The sequence below is a fragment of the Drosophila virilis genome, chromosome 5 (assembly GCF_030788295.1).
Source record: "Drosophila virilis strain 15010-1051.87 chromosome 5, Dvir_AGI_RSII-ME, whole genome shotgun sequence".
NCBI lineage: Eukaryota > Metazoa > Arthropoda > Insecta > Diptera > Drosophilidae > Drosophila > Drosophila virilis.
The window spans coordinates 15,600,004-15,616,495 of NC_091547.1; the positions used below are offsets into that span (position 1 = coordinate 15,600,004).

General features: G+C 38.5%; 4 protein-coding genes across 17 annotated transcripts in view; 2 read left to right on the forward strand and 2 right to left on the reverse strand.

Moving 5' to 3' along the window:
- Positions 1-147: 147 nt before the first annotated feature.
- On the forward strand, positions 148-4,120 carry Dek (protein). Of its 3 annotated transcripts, none has more exons than XM_002049738.4 (11): positions 148-253; positions 712-943; positions 1,620-2,104; positions 2,190-2,604; positions 2,670-2,770; positions 2,828-3,013; positions 3,077-3,268; positions 3,338-3,422; positions 3,484-3,602; positions 3,675-3,827; positions 3,886-4,120. In XM_002049738.4, exons 1-11 carry the CDS (start codon positions 170-172, stop codon positions 3,898-3,900), a joined length of 2,067 nt encoding a protein of 688 aa, XP_002049774.2. In that variant the 5' UTR covers positions 148-169; the 3' UTR covers positions 3,901-4,120. The 3 variants fall into 3 exon arrangements, with proteins under 3 accessions (XP_002049774.2, XP_015029393.2, XP_032292906.1); XM_015173907.3 differs by having other exon boundaries at positions 149-253; positions 3,080-3,268; XM_032437015.2 differs by lacking the exon at positions 148-253 and adding an exon at positions 616-634.
- A 4,411-nt stretch (positions 4,121-8,531) lies between these two features.
- On the reverse strand, positions 8,532-12,578 carry Psi (P-element somatic inhibitor). Of its 3 annotated transcripts, XM_032437013.2 has the most exons (8): positions 12,149-12,578; positions 10,933-12,045; positions 10,502-10,666; positions 9,934-10,439; positions 9,624-9,867; positions 9,330-9,474; positions 9,052-9,281; positions 8,532-8,784 (listed from the first exon to the last, which is right to left on the reverse strand). In XM_032437013.2, exons 1-7 carry the CDS (start codon positions 12,224-12,226, stop codon positions 9,085-9,087), a joined length of 2,448 nt encoding a protein of 815 aa, XP_032292904.1. In that variant the 5' UTR covers positions 12,227-12,578; the 3' UTR covers positions 8,532-8,784; positions 9,052-9,084. The 3 variants fall into 3 exon arrangements, with proteins under 3 accessions (XP_032292904.1, XP_032292903.1, XP_002049773.1); XM_032437012.2 differs by having other exon boundaries at positions 8,532-8,731; positions 9,052-9,474; XM_002049737.4 differs by having other exon boundaries at positions 9,052-9,474; positions 12,149-12,577.
- Positions 12,579-13,065: 487 nt separating this feature from the next.
- Positions 13,066-13,845, forward strand: LOC6627074 (transmembrane protein 14 homolog). The gene is made up of 2 exons (XM_002049736.4): positions 13,066-13,303; positions 13,369-13,845. Exons 1-2 carry the CDS (start codon positions 13,228-13,230, stop codon positions 13,626-13,628), a joined length of 336 nt encoding a protein of 111 aa, XP_002049772.1. The 5' UTR covers positions 13,066-13,227; the 3' UTR covers positions 13,629-13,845.
- Positions 13,846-14,421: 576 nt separating this feature from the next.
- The window catches only part of sona (sol narae), a 55,299-nt gene continuing 53,228 nt past the window's right edge, over positions 14,422-16,492 (reverse strand). For 9 of the 10 annotated variants that reach the window (XM_015174348.3, XM_070210311.1, XM_070210310.1 and 6 more), the window contains one exon: positions 15,137-15,381. Coding sequence is in view for 5 of the 10 variants with exons in the window: in XM_070210311.1 (XP_070066412.1) it covers positions 15,353-15,381 (29 nt within the window). In the remaining 5 variants the exon portion in view is untranslated. Of the gene's footprint in view, positions 14,478-15,136; positions 15,382-16,492 lie in introns of those variants that run through there. The other variant, XM_070210313.1, reaches the window with a different exon arrangement.

The following is a 16,492-nucleotide window of genomic DNA, read 5'->3' on the forward strand; positions in this document are numbered from 1 at the left end:
AAGTAAAGCACGTATGATGGCTGGCAAAATGTCTAAGCAGCTTGTGAAAGACTTTGCATTTAAATTTGTTAAATACTCGACTGAAACTTAAATAGGGGTAATTTGGAGGTATGTTGTAATTTAATTTATCTTGCCGCCAATTATCGACTTCGAGATTGCATCGTAATCGATGTATTTACTCATCCCTAACGCCACACACATAAGCAAAAGCATGTCGGCTGACGAAAAAAAAGATAAAACCATTGAAAATATGGTATGTAAAATACTGCAAATTATTTGAAAATCAAGTTAAAAGTGCTTGCCACAAACGCGCATAAAAAAACTCCTGAATGCAAATGTGTTTATCGTGTAACTAAAGCGCAACAAATATTGCTCTCGACAAATCGGTCTTCTCCCCTGCGACCATTCGTTTATGTGTATAAACATGGCGTCGTTGCGTTTGTATGTTGCTTGTGTCTAGTTTTCGGTGCGTGTGAGCGGGACAACGTGTGCATGCCCAATGCCCCCATAGACACGCATACACAAACGCAAAGCTCAAAAGAAAACTTGTGTGTGCACTAAAACATTTGAAAAAAAAAAAAAAAATACGAACTGAAACGCATAAACTAGCGGCCGAGCAACGCACAGTCCGATGGTAGTGGTAGTGCGCCAAAAATTTGCAAGTGTGATTAAATTGTTTTTTTTTCTTGCTCTTGTTTTGATTTACGCTAGGATGCCAACACAACGCCAGAAGCGGAGACGGCGACCAAAGAAAATGCCGCTGATAAGGTAGTAAACGAGTCGAAGGCGCCAGAAAATATAGAGCCAACTACACCCGATTCAGAGGTAGCTAAAACTGTAGAGAAGGAGAGCGACGCAGCAGCGTCACCCGCTACTGATGACGTCGCTGATAAAAAAACTGTTGGAGACGCAGCGGCTGTGGCCGCGCCAACATTGGATGCAGGTAAATAAAAGAAACAAACTCGCACATTCATACACACACACACATACTTGAATCGTGCATGTGTACGTGCCTGTATGTTGTGTAAAGAAAGAGCGAGAAAAACAAAATTCATAAAATGAATTTTGCGCGCGTTTCGTAAAACGCGGCGAATAACGTTGCTGTCAATTCAATTTCGTCGCTTGCCGTATTTGTTGCTGCGTTGGCTGTGGCACTGCTGTCTAAAATGCCGCGCACATGTGTGATCGTTTGCGTATGGCGGTCGGTTCGAACTCCGCGCAAGGAGTGTGGGTGCTTACGCTCCTTTTCTCTCTTATCTGAGTTAATAAATAAAATGTATTTATAGAATATCCTTGGCTATTGTTCATGCTAAACCCTGACCAATATGGTTTCGTGTAGTAAAAGCTAAGGTAGATTAAAACTTCAATTTCATGGTTCTTTGCGCTCCCAAATCAAATAGCACTGGACTTCCCAAGCTTGAAGACAATTAATTATATCAATAATTTTATCTTTTTAAAGATATTATTTGGAGTCCTTTGAATCTATTTTTAATGAATATTTTTTTGCTGCGGATATGATAGTATACTATCAAAATGATTGTAGACCAATAATAATGTAAATTAAAAAATTATACATGTAATAAGATCATAAATAAAATTTTGTTTAACATCATCATCAGATGAGAAAAAGGACACAAAAGCGGCATCGCCAGCGCCGCCTTCAGCAAAGAAAGTGAATAATGGCGCCAAGAAAAATGCAGGCAAGACTGAGGATGACGAAGATGCAGATGAAGACGAGGAGGAAAGTGAGGAGGATCAGGTGGATGATACCCAGGATGATGTCAGCGATGAGGAGAAGAAACCAACAGCCACAGCGGATAAGAAGAAAAATGATGCAACAGATGGTGCTAAGCCCAAGTCTGGATCTGCAGGAGCGGACAAGTCAGCGGTCGCCAAGAAGACTGAATCCAAGGCCAAGAACGGCAAGGTGGAGAAGTCGGACCAAAACGAGGAAGATGACGACGACGCTGACGAGGGCGATGGTCTCGATGAGAACAACGAGGTGGCAGAGGATGACGAGAATGTGGTGGCCCTGGCAGAGATCGATCGCATTAATGAGAATATAAACAAGACGCGAGTCGATGGGCTCCAGGTGCTACATTCGGTAAGTTCCTATCGGAGATCAGGGGTCAACATCTAACAAGATTAGGGAGAGTAATGGTTATTTACATTTCTCTATTGTAATGTAGCTCTGCTTTGGCGCACAAGGAAAAAACAATGTGGTGAAAAAGAATCTGCGTTCGTTTGCTGGCTTTGAGTTTGCCAAGGATTCGTCGGAGTACAAAAAGAAATACGAGTCCATCAAAAAGGTGGACAACAAATCCTTGCGTAGTATCTGCGAAATTCTCACGCTAGATCGCAAGGGCAGCAAGGACGAGATTGCGTCGCGTGTGCTCAAATTTCTAATGGAGCCGGATGAGTCGCTCTGTGTAGAACAGGGTGATGAGGAAGAAGAGGAGGTGGACGATGAAGATGTCGACGAGGACGAGGAGGCCGCCAGCGAAGACGATAAGAAACGCAAGAGCAGTAAGGCAAGCGCAGGTACCGGCAGAGGCTCAGCTCGCAATTCCAGCGGACGTCCAAGACGTGCAACGGCAGGCAAGAGTAAGTGAAGCCCAAACATTTAATGGAATGGACTCTTTGATTTAAACTCTTTGCCTTATTTGCAGAAATGTCTGCATATGTAGATTTATCTAGCTCCGAGGAGAGCGAGCACAAAGTGACAGTGGCTAAGCGGAGACGGAATGATGACTCCGAATCCGGCTCAGATGTAAGTTAGTTTATTATGTAGCTCCTCAGTCCAATCTACATTTTTTTCTGCTTGCAGTACAATCCTTCGGGTAACTCAGATTCTGATGCGGGGCGCGGCGGCGGCGGTGCTGGTGGAGCAGCTGGAGCCGGTCGTAAGCTCTCAGCTCGGGGCAGTCGCGGACGACCCGCTCGTAAAAGTCGTCGAAGAAATTCAGATTCCGAAGACGAAGAGGAATCAGAGCTATCAGATGCAGATAGTGATGTAAGTCCTTTTTTCCAGATTAGCTTGTTTAATAAATTTCTCATGGCATTCGTTCTGTTCCAGCAGGTGCCGAAGCGCAAGCGACCGGCTACTGGAAAACGTGGCCGATCCGCTGTGAGCACTCCAGCTGGTAGACGAGGACGTGGGCGAGGCGCTTCTGCGCGAAAGCGCAAGGACTCTGAGAGTGACGAAGAAGAAGTATCGGAGGATGAAGAGGAAGAGGAAGTGTCTGAATTTGGCAGCGAACAAAGCGAGGTGAGTAAACCAACTAAAAGGATTTATGACAGGAACATAAACAAAAAAAAAAACTTTTCAATATCGTAGGATGAACGTCCCAAAAAGAGTAAGAAGCCAACAACGCCTGCGAAAAATAGCAAAGCCAACAATAAGTCAAAACCAGCTGGAAAGGGTAAACTATTATCGGATGTTAATAGATGAAGTCCTAACTAATATACTCTTTTTGTAAATAGCCGCTGGTCGACCGAAGAAATCAAAGAAAGAAACGTCCGAGGAGGAAGATGTTGACGACAAAGATGAGTCCGACGAGGATGAACCATTGAACAAAAAGGGCAAATTAGCATTCCCAACGGTAAAATAGCACTTATATTGTTAATTGTATATATACCATTTATATTTTGACTATCTTAAATACCCCTTGCAGGACGAGCAAATACGCGGCTATGTCAAAGAAATTTTAGACAAGGCCAATCTCGAAGAGATTACTATGAAAACAGTGTGCAAACAAGTCTATGCCAAGTACCCAGATTTCGATTTAACAGACAAGAAGGATTTCATAAAGGCCACAGTTAAAGCGGTATGTGATGTCGCATGTCAGAGGATACAAGTATTCTAAATCGTATGTCTCATTACAGTTAATTGCAACATAAAACTACACAAAAACGGAGGCAATGGAGCCTGGGGATGGGCCAGCAAGCAGTAAAACTTGTAACTTGCACACTAACAACAAAACAACAAGCGACCGCAAAGCAAATATATTTTGCCACTTTTTGAGAGCTGCTGCGACAACAAAGAATTAAATCTAGTTTTCCTATAAGCGTATAATTTGTACTCTTTAAAACCAACTAAAACTCAACCTTGAACGGATTATGTCCTTTTTCTATTGTGTACTAGGAGGCGATTATCCATATATATGCATGTGAATAATGTATATATGTAAACGTAATTTGTAAACACTTTATATTCATTTTCTTTATGAATACCAGCGCTCTCAAACGGCTCTACAAAAAGTGTGTAATTTAAGCAAAACCGAAATAGAAAAGAAAAGAAACTTGTAAAAACCTATAAACACACAATTTATACATTTAAATGTAGTGCTGATTGATTTGACGTTCAAAATTATGTATTTTAAATTAAGCAAAGAGGATAAATAAAAACAAAAAGATTATCTAAAATTCACACACTGGCAGCAGTACAAAAACCGAAGCATGGAAAACTTGACAAGTCAAAATTCAAATTCTATAATATTGAGATATATTGTGCACACGTTTCGGCTATGTTAAAAATGATAAAATATTTGGAATTAGGAGAAAATTGCAGTAAATGCACTGGGAATAATGCCTATCAAAATGTTTTGTTTCACAATTGCAGGAATTAAATTGAGAAATCTCACAGGCAAAAGTTGGAAGTATTTGTAAAATATGTACGGTTGCAAGTTTTGATATTATTGCAATTTCGTTTGTGATGAGGACGTGAACTTTTTGAGGAGACATGAAATGGCCAGTTTTTTTTTAAACTCTCAAAAGATTGTTATTATAAGTATAAACTTATGTATGATTTACACCATAACAAGTTTCTGTCCTTTTAATTTATCCCAAGCACCTTGGCTTTGATAATAGATTGAAGACAGAACTTAAGCAGGTTTCTCTTGCAGAGCGGCAACACACAACTAGGATTCACACCAGACAACACCCAAAATATAATATACATGATAAAAGAAGTGCATCGTTAGAATACACTTGCGAATTTAATGTATGTACATTTTAAACAAAAACAAAAAAGAAAAAAAAAACAGGTTCAAAACAATGTTTTGAATCCACTCCCATACATAAATACAAGCATCTCAATGTACGTTTCTTGTAGCAAAAAAAGAAAATTTACAAAAACAAATGGCAAAATAACTAAAAAAAAAAAATTGATGTGCGTTAAAAAGCAAATATACAGACATATATATAAAAAAAAATATATATATATATAAATAAGAGTTTACGAGGATCTTACAACAAAGTTGGATAAAATTATTGAACGCTCTCTCTCCCTCTATAGAACAGAAATTAACTTAACCGTAAACCGCATGCGTCCCATTTGGATGCCTAGATATAACACGATATTTTGTTTTATCTTTAAATGTTTCGCTGTGGAAATAAAGACGGATGACGTATATATGTATATCAACAATATATTGCGAGAAAATAAAGTGAAGTATGCCTTTCATTTAATGGGCTACGGAAAGTATTTGGGACCGGGATATTGGGTTGCTTCATATGGGTTCATAAACTATGGTTAAACTGTCAAACTTGGTGGAACCTTTAAACAAAAAACCGTTTCTATTTTTTTCAGATTGTAATTTATTGAGAAATTTAAAAATGCAATATTCGGCAATATTTAAAATAATCGTTGTAATATACTTATACGTATGTAGTTTATGATTATGAGAGGGATTAAAGGTAAATATGTCAATTTAACTGGTTAAGTGGATCACGCGAATATGGCTGTAACATAGATATATGATATCAATTTTCGATTTTGAGGGGGGTAAAGTCCATTAAAGAAAACAAAAGTATTTGTTCAAAATTTGTAAAAAATGAATGTTAGGTTTAAATGCATAGAATAGAATAGAATATAAACGGACTTTTTTTTTTTGCTCAATTGGCCCTGGAAATAGATCAAAGCACATAATTTAAATCAAATATAAAGAAATATATATCAATTTCAAAAATATCATTTGATTGCGAACTAAACGGCTTGATATTGACCCAAATTTTATGGCAAATGGATTTCGATGGATTGTACAAAATTCAGATACATTAAACAAGAAATGTAGTCGCTTGTTGAATATACTTACCATAAGTGCAGCTTATAGTCTTACGGATGCCGATCACTAAAATTGAAAGAAATAAACAACTTCCCCATCACATCAAGAAAATAGAAAAGTATCTAAGCTAAAACAATACTCAAAGCGAACTGCTTCAATGAATTCTGAGATTAGAAATTGACGGCAATTGTTGATCTTCCAAAGTTATGACTTCGATAATCGAGGGAGCTTTACCGTTGCTTATGTAACATTAAAATGTCAATATCAATAATATTTATATACATACACATATTAATATAAATAATACTCGTTATTTAAAGGTAATATAAACCGCACAGATCGCAAACAAATGATATCTTGAAACCATATATACTAATATACAATTTATAATCGTGGAGATTGAGTTTTTTATATTATAAATAGTCAAATAGTAATCAATATTTCAATTAGTTTGGAGGCTCATACGTGACGCTACTTTGGGGGTAGTACAGCGTGGAAAATCGTTGTGGTTGGCTATTGAAATATATAGAGAAATATACATGTCACATATGCATTGTATGTAATATATGTACAAATATAGAATGTAAGTATATATAGAGAATATCAGCAATATACGAGTACATGTGCGTAAGATATGGCATTTAAAATATGTATAGAGAAGTAGTATATTCAAAATGTATCAAGGTATAAGTATTCATAGACCTGCTACATACCCAAGAATTAACGACAGCGACTGAACACAAAACCAAAAGCCCGGCCCTAGATCCCATCCAACTCAGCGCCTCTGAAAATACGCTCAGAAACGATTTTCATATATGGCATAAGAGACGTTGCAAAACAAAATAATAATAAAAAAAAAAAACATATAAGAAATAGAAACGCATAATTTGCATACTACGCACATGGTAAATGTACGTCGTATTTTAGTAATGGGTTTATATAAATATAATAATATATTATAGTCATTATGTGTTTATTCAATGTATCGAAGGCTGCTGCGAAAGAGATTAATAAATCTTGCAACACGCCCACTTTCTAGTACAAATATTCATTGGAAAGGATGCATATCATTTTCAGCAGTTGCAACATTAATGTTTTTTTGTTTTTGTTTTTCATTTTAAAGAGACATAAAACTTAGACTATTTATTGCATATAAATATATATTTATAATGTTTCATAATTGCAGACCTACGGTATATGGTTTACTCATTAAAATGTTCATGGTTTCAATTGTAAGATTCGTAAGACACAATACACAATAATAACAGAAGATCTTACCAAGTTGCACGCTTTTACTTTACTATTATATATTTATTATATATATATATATATATATATTTTTGTTATATTCGTTTTCATAAGGTTTTCGGTTAAGTTGCAATTGTTATGAACTGGTTTGAAGATGCCTGGATTAACAAACGGCCTCTGAAAGTACATACATGTGGTGCATGTGCATAATATACACACGCATTCAAGTTTTCAAAATATTAACGAAATAAGTGAACTTGTTTATGAGCATTTCTTCATACCACAACTTATCATTTAAGATCTTACCAAGTACAAGTTTGTGAATTAAAAAAAAAATAGAAAAGATATAGAACAAACGGTTGGCTAAGAATTCAGACAGGGACAGGACAAGAATTAGAGAGCATCGAATCTGCGTTGGGCCCATTTGTAGGATAAATTCTATGGATGCTGCCTAAGAAGTTGCTTGAAAGCGGAACTGAAATCAAAATGATGACTTAAAGCTATATAAAGAATCATATGGGGTTTGCCTCAATGGGAATATTAAATTAAAAAATTGTAGTAATTGAGTAACAAAGGTTTAACAACAGTTCAACAAACCAGTTTTATCCAAGAGAAAATAAAACATATTCCTACGCATTTTTTGTTCAATGTTTTGAGTTATATAAGACCATTGGCAATTTTACAGGTTGAAATTCTTACCAGATCAGAGTAGAGACGTTGATCGTAGTATTTAATATTATAATATATGTGAAGGTATAATGTTATATGAATGCATTAGAACTAAGCTAAGTTAAAATGTATGAGAGAAACGTTTTGCGGTATCAAAAGGTAGGTCATATTTTGTATATATGTCTATTTGTTGTCTTTCAATCAACACACTCCAGCGTGGACATAGTTAAACATGTGCATTGGCTAGTTTGCAGCAGCTCTCGAGATGCCTAAATTGACGACGAAAGAGATTTTATGCATGCGAAATTATATATAAATCTATATATATATATATATATATATATATATGAATCTATATATACATATATATATATATGTATATATGATTTTGTATGCATATATATAAATAGCAATTTGTGTAATGTCCCAGAAGTTGTGTATCTGAACCTGGACAGCAACAGCATTTCTTTTTCGTTTATCTCTCTTTTTTGTTGTCATAGAATTAATATTTCAGGCAAAGTCACTTAAAGTCTAAAGTAAAATTATAAGTAGAAAAGAAACCAATGTAATTGGCATATAATTAATATATATAATAAATTTACATTTATGCAAAGCGCGACGCTTCAAGCTGCAAGTGTGCAAATTGATTGATTGACTGTTTGTTTGATTGATTGATTGATGGTTGTCTTGACTGTTGGAGCTCGTTGATATTCTTCTCGCTCAGCTGTTTGCGCTTCAATTAATTTTTGCTAATTTATTGGGGATAAAAGACATAGGATAGTAGAACAATTCAAATGATTCACTGCAAAGAGTTTTACGCATGGTAAACAAGATTTCGTTAGGTTTTCATACATAGTTAAAAGGTTTTCAAATACATAAGTAAGTATATTGTAATAATACAAAAATTCTCAATGTATGGATCAAAATATAAACAGGCAAGAGAAAGAAAGCAAAGCAAAAAGCAAATATAATCAAGGAAATTCAAGGCAGCAAAGGCAGCAAAATACGTAGTCTACCTGCATATTCAAATATATCTCGACATACTATCAAGTTGAAATTGAGTACTCACCATTTCAAGGCACCCGCATCTGTTTCAGTCCCCTCAATGTTTGTCGTTTTTGTGTGATTTCTGCTGCTGCTGACCCGGTCCGCCGGCAGGGCCGCTTGGATAGCCGCCATAGGCGCCGCCCGGATAGCCGCCTGGATATCCAGCTGGTGGGCCTCCGCCCTGACCACCTCCACTGCCAGCTCCGCCGCCCTGGGGCTGTGGCGCCCCTTGCGGATGACTCGCAGCAGCCGCTGCAGCATAATACTGTGAATATTGTGCATATTGGCTAGGAGTCATACCTTGGGCATAGCCACCGGCCGCTGCAGCGGCGGCTGCTGCTGCTGCTGCCGCAGCTGCTGCATTGGGCTGTTGTTGGTTTGGATTTGGACCGCCTTGATTCGGATTGGGCGCATTATTGTTGCCGCCAGCGCCGGCTCCGTTTTGCTGTAGACGCCATCATTGATATTAATTAATTTATAAGTTAAAATTAAATGCTATCATTAATGGCTATGCAATTACTACACTTAAATTAGTGGCTTAAGCATTACAAGTTCAAGCAATATATTTCATCTAGTTTGGAGAATTTTTCTTACCTTAGTCTTGAGAGTCTTTTCAATAGCTTCTGCCTCCTCGATCTTGCCCACACTGCGATAATATTCTGCCCACTGTGCGCTGTAATCGGCACCACTGCCACCACTTTGTTGTTGTTGTTGCTGCTGCTGCTGAGGTTGCTGCTGTTGTTGTGGAGCCTGCTGACTGGGGCCCGGAGCGCTGGCAGCCAGCTTAGCCTTCATCTGCTGTTCAATCATCTCTGCCTCGCGATGGCAGCCAATTTGCCTGTAATTTGAATGCGATTTAGATATAAGAATTAATTGTTAAATCTCACCCCCCTTGACAACTTACTTGTAGTACTCAATCCACTGAGCTGAGTAATCTTGACCGCCTGCACCAGCAGCGGCACCTGCTTGGCCCTGACCTGCTGCCATAGCCATTTGTTGCTGTTGTTGGGCAGCGGCTGGATCCCAGCCGCCTTGTTGTCCATATGCGCCCCAAGGTTGCTGCTGTTGTTGCTGGTAAGCAGCTGCCGCGGCTGCGTTGGGGTCGCCACCCTGCATCTGGTTGCCGCCGTACCCGCCGGGCTGTTGATTGTGATGGGCATTGTTGGCGCCACCGGCACCACCAGCACCTCCACCTCCGCCGCCGCTAATGGGCTTCCGCGACAGCACCGTCAACTCCATATTGATCTTTTCGGATATCATTTGACGTGCAGCCTCCACCTGATCGGTGGTGCCCTTGGACTTGAAGAGCTTCTCGTTGGGCGGATTGCTGGCATTGCGATCCATTTCTGTGTGGGCCCCTGACTGCTGATTGATGAGCTTAATAGTCTCGCCACCGCGTCCAATAACAATCTACAAATAGAAGACGTTCATCAAATAGCGTTCACTGGATGCACAACAATTTTGTAACTTACGCCGCATTTAGAGGCGGGCACCAGAAACGTAATCTCTTCGCGACCGCCCTGCGCATGATTCACGCCGTAGCCATAGCCATAATTGGAATTATTTGAATCACCGCCACCTTGGCTGCCGCCGCCGCCGCCGCCTCCATTGCCATTGCGATTCATTCCGTTGCGTTGCTGTGGATTAAATATGCACGTGTTATTACCCGAATATACTTGAGAAAAGCGATAAACTAGAAAAGCCATAAGTTATCGGAAAGTGTGAAACTTTAAATTCGGACCTATTTAATTTATATTTCGTGCTTCAGTTTCATACCACGATATACTTTAGCCTCATATGTCAAGTCTCTACAAAACAGCCAGCTAGATTGGGTGGTAATATATATGTTTCCCATGCTCAGAAACAGTAGTGAATGCGTATATTGATTTGGGTTACTTCTTACCATCACATTCTCGATAAGGCCATCAATGGTGCGCTTGGCATCCTCCACCTGTTGGCGCGTGCCCTGGATAACGCAGCGTCGATCTCCCATCTCATCGTTTTTGCCTTGGATGAACTGCAGCTTGCAGCCGCATTCAGTTTGAATTTTACGTATCATATCGCCGCCCTTTCCAATGACCACGCCCACAGCTATTTTGGGCACGAAGACCTCGACGCTTTCGCCGCCGCTGCCATTGTTAAAGTTATTGAAGCTTTGATCAGAGCCACCGCCACCAGTGCCACCACCACTGCGTCCGCCCTGCTGCTGCTGAGCTAATGCATCCTTTTGGGCGATCAGATCTAAGACCATTTGCTTAGCGTGCTCGACCTTTTGTGGTACCCCGGAAATGCGAAGTGGCTTGATAACTTCCTGATTGGGGCCATCCTGAATGATGATCATGCGAGCGCCGGTTTTTTCCTGCAGCTGCTTAATAGTATCGCCGCCCTTGCCAATGACCAGACCCACCTTTGCGCCAGGAATCATGATCTCCTGGTACGGCGGATAGCCCCCGGGACCCGGCGGCGGCATATTAATGGTTAATAGCACCTCACAGGTACCATTGCCGCCACCGCCGTTTCGATTGACCATCTGCTGCAGCATTTCGCGTCCTTTTGTACAGCTCTCGCGTGTACCGCGCAATGTTATAACACGCTCTTGATCCTGCATCAGTTCAAGTTTAGCACCGGACTCGGCTTCTAGGTGACTAAGCGTGTCGCTGCCGCTGCGTCCCACAAATGCGCTAACTATGCTCTCGGGTATGCGCACCTGCTCCTCACAAGTGGACGCCGGCCAGGCGGCCAAACGCGCTGCAACAGCGGCTGCTTGCGCAATGGCTTGGGTCATATTGGCGCCACTGCCACCACCGCCGCCACCGCTGCCACTGCTCATGTTCGAGTTATTTTGGCCGTAGTCAGGGCTGCCAAATGAGCGTTTGCAGTCTGGTCCGCTATCGCCGTCGTCGTTATGTCGCTTGAAGTTGTTGGTGCTGCCTCCGCCTGCGGATGGGCCACTAGTGTCGCCTCCACCACCTCCCTGTGACTGCTGCTGCTGACTTGGTTGTATTTTTGCAGCAATCTGCTCAAATACAACAATAGAACAGTTACTTTTGTCGTTAATGGCGCCTTTTTCCGATTCGGCCGTACAGACAGCTCCTAGGCAATGCTTTGCTTCTTCTTACCTGCTTGGCACGTTGTATGGCAGCTGCCAAAGCCTGCGATTGACTTAAACTCGCCTGCTGCGTCTGAAAGTCACTCATGTTTGCAAATATTTCCGTTCCAAGTGCTTTTCGGCTGCTTCTGTTAGTCTTTTTAGTCTAAATGAACAGTCCACGCCCCGTTATTTTCGCAAAAACGCCGACGCAAGTTGACGACGTGCAACTTGAAAATTCAATAACGAAATGCACTGGAAACCGGAAAAGGCGTGTTTTCACTAATTTCTTTAAAAGTTTACGTCGCGTTGAATATTGCTTATAAAACACCACCGCAAACCTTTGGCTAATTTTTTGGACTAACAATTATTACTATTGCTTCAGCTTTCTTGGTTTTTTTCGGTGAAAATTATGCGCCCCAAAATGCGTACATAGGGATGCTTAGTTTCCAACACTGTTTGATATGTTTTCCAGCACTGCACGGCAATGTGGCTGCAATAATATCGATAACTATTATGTGTACATCGCTGTTTTGATTAAAAACGCCAATGGCTACGAAATCTAGTATTTTTATGAAAAAAAAAAACGTAACTAAATCATTTTGGAAATTATAATTTTCGCAAACACAGCGATGTGTTATCAATTTTTAAATAAAATTTTTATGTGAACAAAACTTGATTTTTGCCATCCCTAACAAAGTCTTAAAATGATCGCATGCAAACCGATATTCATAGCTGCATACATCGCATATGAGTCGATATATTGATTAATTTGCTTAATTGACATATTTGTGTACATCCCGCTTGAGATTGCTTACATTTTTTAAATTTCATTAAGCTAAAAAATAAAATAGCTCATTTGAACTGAATGAGCGATAATGATGTGTTCATTTTGGCGAATCGCTCGAGCGAACAACTTTACCTTATTCCCAGTATTTTCGTTCCCATTGTTTTGCTGCAACTATTACAGGTTTCTGTAGCAAAAACAGCTGAACTTGGTTCGCTCAAGCAAAGTACTTCACATTTTCCAAAAGTCAGCGTATAATAAACATAACTAACTAAATTCTGCAACCATATAATCCAGAAGCGTGCAACGTAAACAAAAATAAAATGCCTGTAGACTGGTTTGGTTATGTATACGCTGCCACAGTTGCCGCTGGCGGAATAATGGGCTATGCAAAGGCTGGTGAGTTGCGCGTTAATAAAACTTAACATTGTGCAATCAACTAAAACATTAATACTGCCAATCAGGTTCCATACCATCGCTCGGAGCGGGCGTTGCTTTCGGAGCGTTGCTTGGCTATGGCGCCCACTTAAACTCGCAGGATCCACCACGGCCGCTGCTCCAATTGGGTACATCGCTCTTCTTGGGCGGATTGATGGGTGTGCGCTGGAATCGGTCCGGAAAACTAATGCCAGCTGGCATTGTGTGTGTGCTTTCTGTCGCAGCTCTGGTCAAGAACCTGGTCACATATAATCGTTACTTGCCAATGCCCACGAAGGGCGCCTAAACTAAGAACAAGTCTGGATTGCTGCTGAGCTTGCCGAGAGAATTTTTTGTATAATTTTAATTTTAATGTGGTTTTTTGCTGGATTTGAAACGAAATGTGAATGGTATATGGGACTTATGTACAAGAGATGTCAAGCTGAGGTACTCGACTAGCAGATACCCTGTAGCTTTTGAATTGTATCATACAATATAATAAAGTTTGTACTTAAACTCTGAAACGTATTTCTACTTTATATATGCATTCCTTTATGAATATTTATCAAATATAATGTTCTCTTATGATATAACATGCATAGGATACGAATATTGTCTCGTGCTAAACTACCTCAGCGAAATATTTAAAGGGTATAACTGCGATAAGATAAATTAAACTTCTGCCAACAATTTGTTAATACTTAGCATATTTTTGTTCGTTTGATAACATTCTTTGAATCATGGCACAATATTTAATGACAGCTCGTTAAAAACATCTGTAAAAACTGAATCATAGCAGAATAATAAATGATAGTTCGTTTGTTTAATAACAGACATTTATAAATTTTCAAAATATATTATATTCAAAATTGAATTGATAAAATTGTAAGTCTCGTATGGATTTGAGCCGGCGAATCCGCTTGCTAGTCCAGCATCAAAGTCAAGGAGTCTGCACAATCCATCAAGATGGGTTCAAATTCTTTAGGAAGCACTAAAATAGCAGCCTTTATTCAAATTAAGATTCGAAGCCCTTGGTTGGAGGTCTGAAGGACTCTTACATTATTCAAGAGCCTTCAGCTTCACTCAAAATAATCTTCGAGAAAGTGTTGCATGGATTATGAGGCAGCTTTAAGTAAATGCGTATGCTTCCTGTAAACTATATATATATATATATATATATATTTATGTATATGTATTTATTTATATATAGATATATTTCTTAAATTACATTTTTGTTTGTGTGTATGCGTGTGATAAATGTACAGTTTCACTTTATATGATTTCCAGTTGTCTATATCTAGGAGCTTAGGCATTATTATTAAACTACTTGATGCTTATATAAGGTAATGCAATTTTAAGAATGTTTGATCGCATTAACAATGCACAACTTTTCTACATTTTAATACAACAATGTATGGGATTGTAAGTTTTCTAGTAGGCAAAGTGCGGCTGAGTAAATAACGAATTTTTTTTTTGTTTTCAGGTTTTCATCAATTTTCTAAAAAAGATAAATATTGTTAGTTAAGTATACAAATTATCTTTTATCACAATGGAAAATTGGAAATCTTTAGGAATAATTTATCAAATCGTTTGTTTCTCTTTTAAATACCAAAATGAATGCGTATGTATGAAATTTTTTTTACAAAAACAAATATTATATACAAAACATTATACTGTTTTTTTGTTTTGTTTGTTTTTAAATTTAATTAAATTATACATAACATAATATATGTTTTGTTCATGCTTTTTTTTCTTTTTTTTTTTTTGCCACATACTGGTGTTCGCAATTATACAAAAAATGTTCACTTAGTTGGGTGCGTTGATTTTTAACAAGAATTATTTTAAATTAGTTGCAGCTAAAACTAAAAACAAATCAATAGTAATTATAATAAGTATTAATAAAAAATAAAAAATTCTATCTAAAAACACGATTTGCTGCAAACTGCAAAACAAGTATTTGTTAAAATTTCAATGGCAATAACCAAACCGACATGTGCCAATTCCAAACGTTCTTCCAGAGGTGGCAGTGCTCTAAAACGGAAACAGCTTCCAGTTAACCACTAGGAGAGGGAGAGGCCGCACGCACGCAAGAGAACGAAACAGAAGATAGCAAAATTAATCAAATGTATAATCAAAGTGAACTGCATAAATGTTAGGCGTGCATATATGAGATATGTTTGCTGTTTTTGGTTTAATGGTCTGAAAAGTATTTGCCGACGCCGCCAGACGCCTTTGCGGGTGTTTACTGTATGTGCCACCATATTTAATTTAACCGCTAAGTTTTGTTCCACATTCCATGCGTTTCCAAGAGCCAAATTGTTTTTTGTTTTCGAATTTTCTTTTCTTTATATTGTTGCAATTGTTGATTTTAGTATGCAATATGCGTTTTGTTTATTGTTTAGTTCAATTTACGCCATGCCAAATTGAAAATTTTCCAAATAGATATACCTTAATTTCTATGTTTTGATATGTTCCGAATTCCTGTTGATGCGTGTATATGTTTTATAATTTGTGTGTGTGTGTGTGTGTGTATGTGTTTGTCAAAAGTGGGTGTTTTTGTGTGAATTACCAATTTGTTTCTGCATTGGTTTGTAATTATGTATGTAAATTATGTAATTTCGAGAGACAGAGCCAGAGAGAGAGAGAGAGCATTAAAAATTTGAAGATCGAGATAGCAGCAGTTGAATGGTTTGTATCAGCGATGAGTTTCGAGTTTTATTGATAGCGAATGAAAAATATCTGGGCATATGTGAAAAGCCTTAATGAAAATTCCATGAAAATGTCGAAAATAGCGCGTGAGCATATTATGGATGCTAAGTTTCAGGCATCTGATAAATTTGTTTTGTTTTGTTTTTTCTTTTTTTCGAGTTATCTTGTTTATAAATTATTACAAGAAATAATACTGTAATTGTTCATGCTAAGAGCTACGTGTCAAGCACTACTTTGCTGGGCCACTACTAAGCGGCCCATACTACTTTTTTGAAATGCATATTTATTTTCTTAAAATGTGCTAATAAGTAAAAAGGGATCGAGTATGCAGTCATGCGCCAAATGCTTAATATAGATTCGATATTACAACTAAATGGCCAATTACGAATGCGTATTGGTAAAAATTGTAAGCCGCAATAACCGATTATATATGTCTAAAGTATAGCAGGCAGCAAATACCAC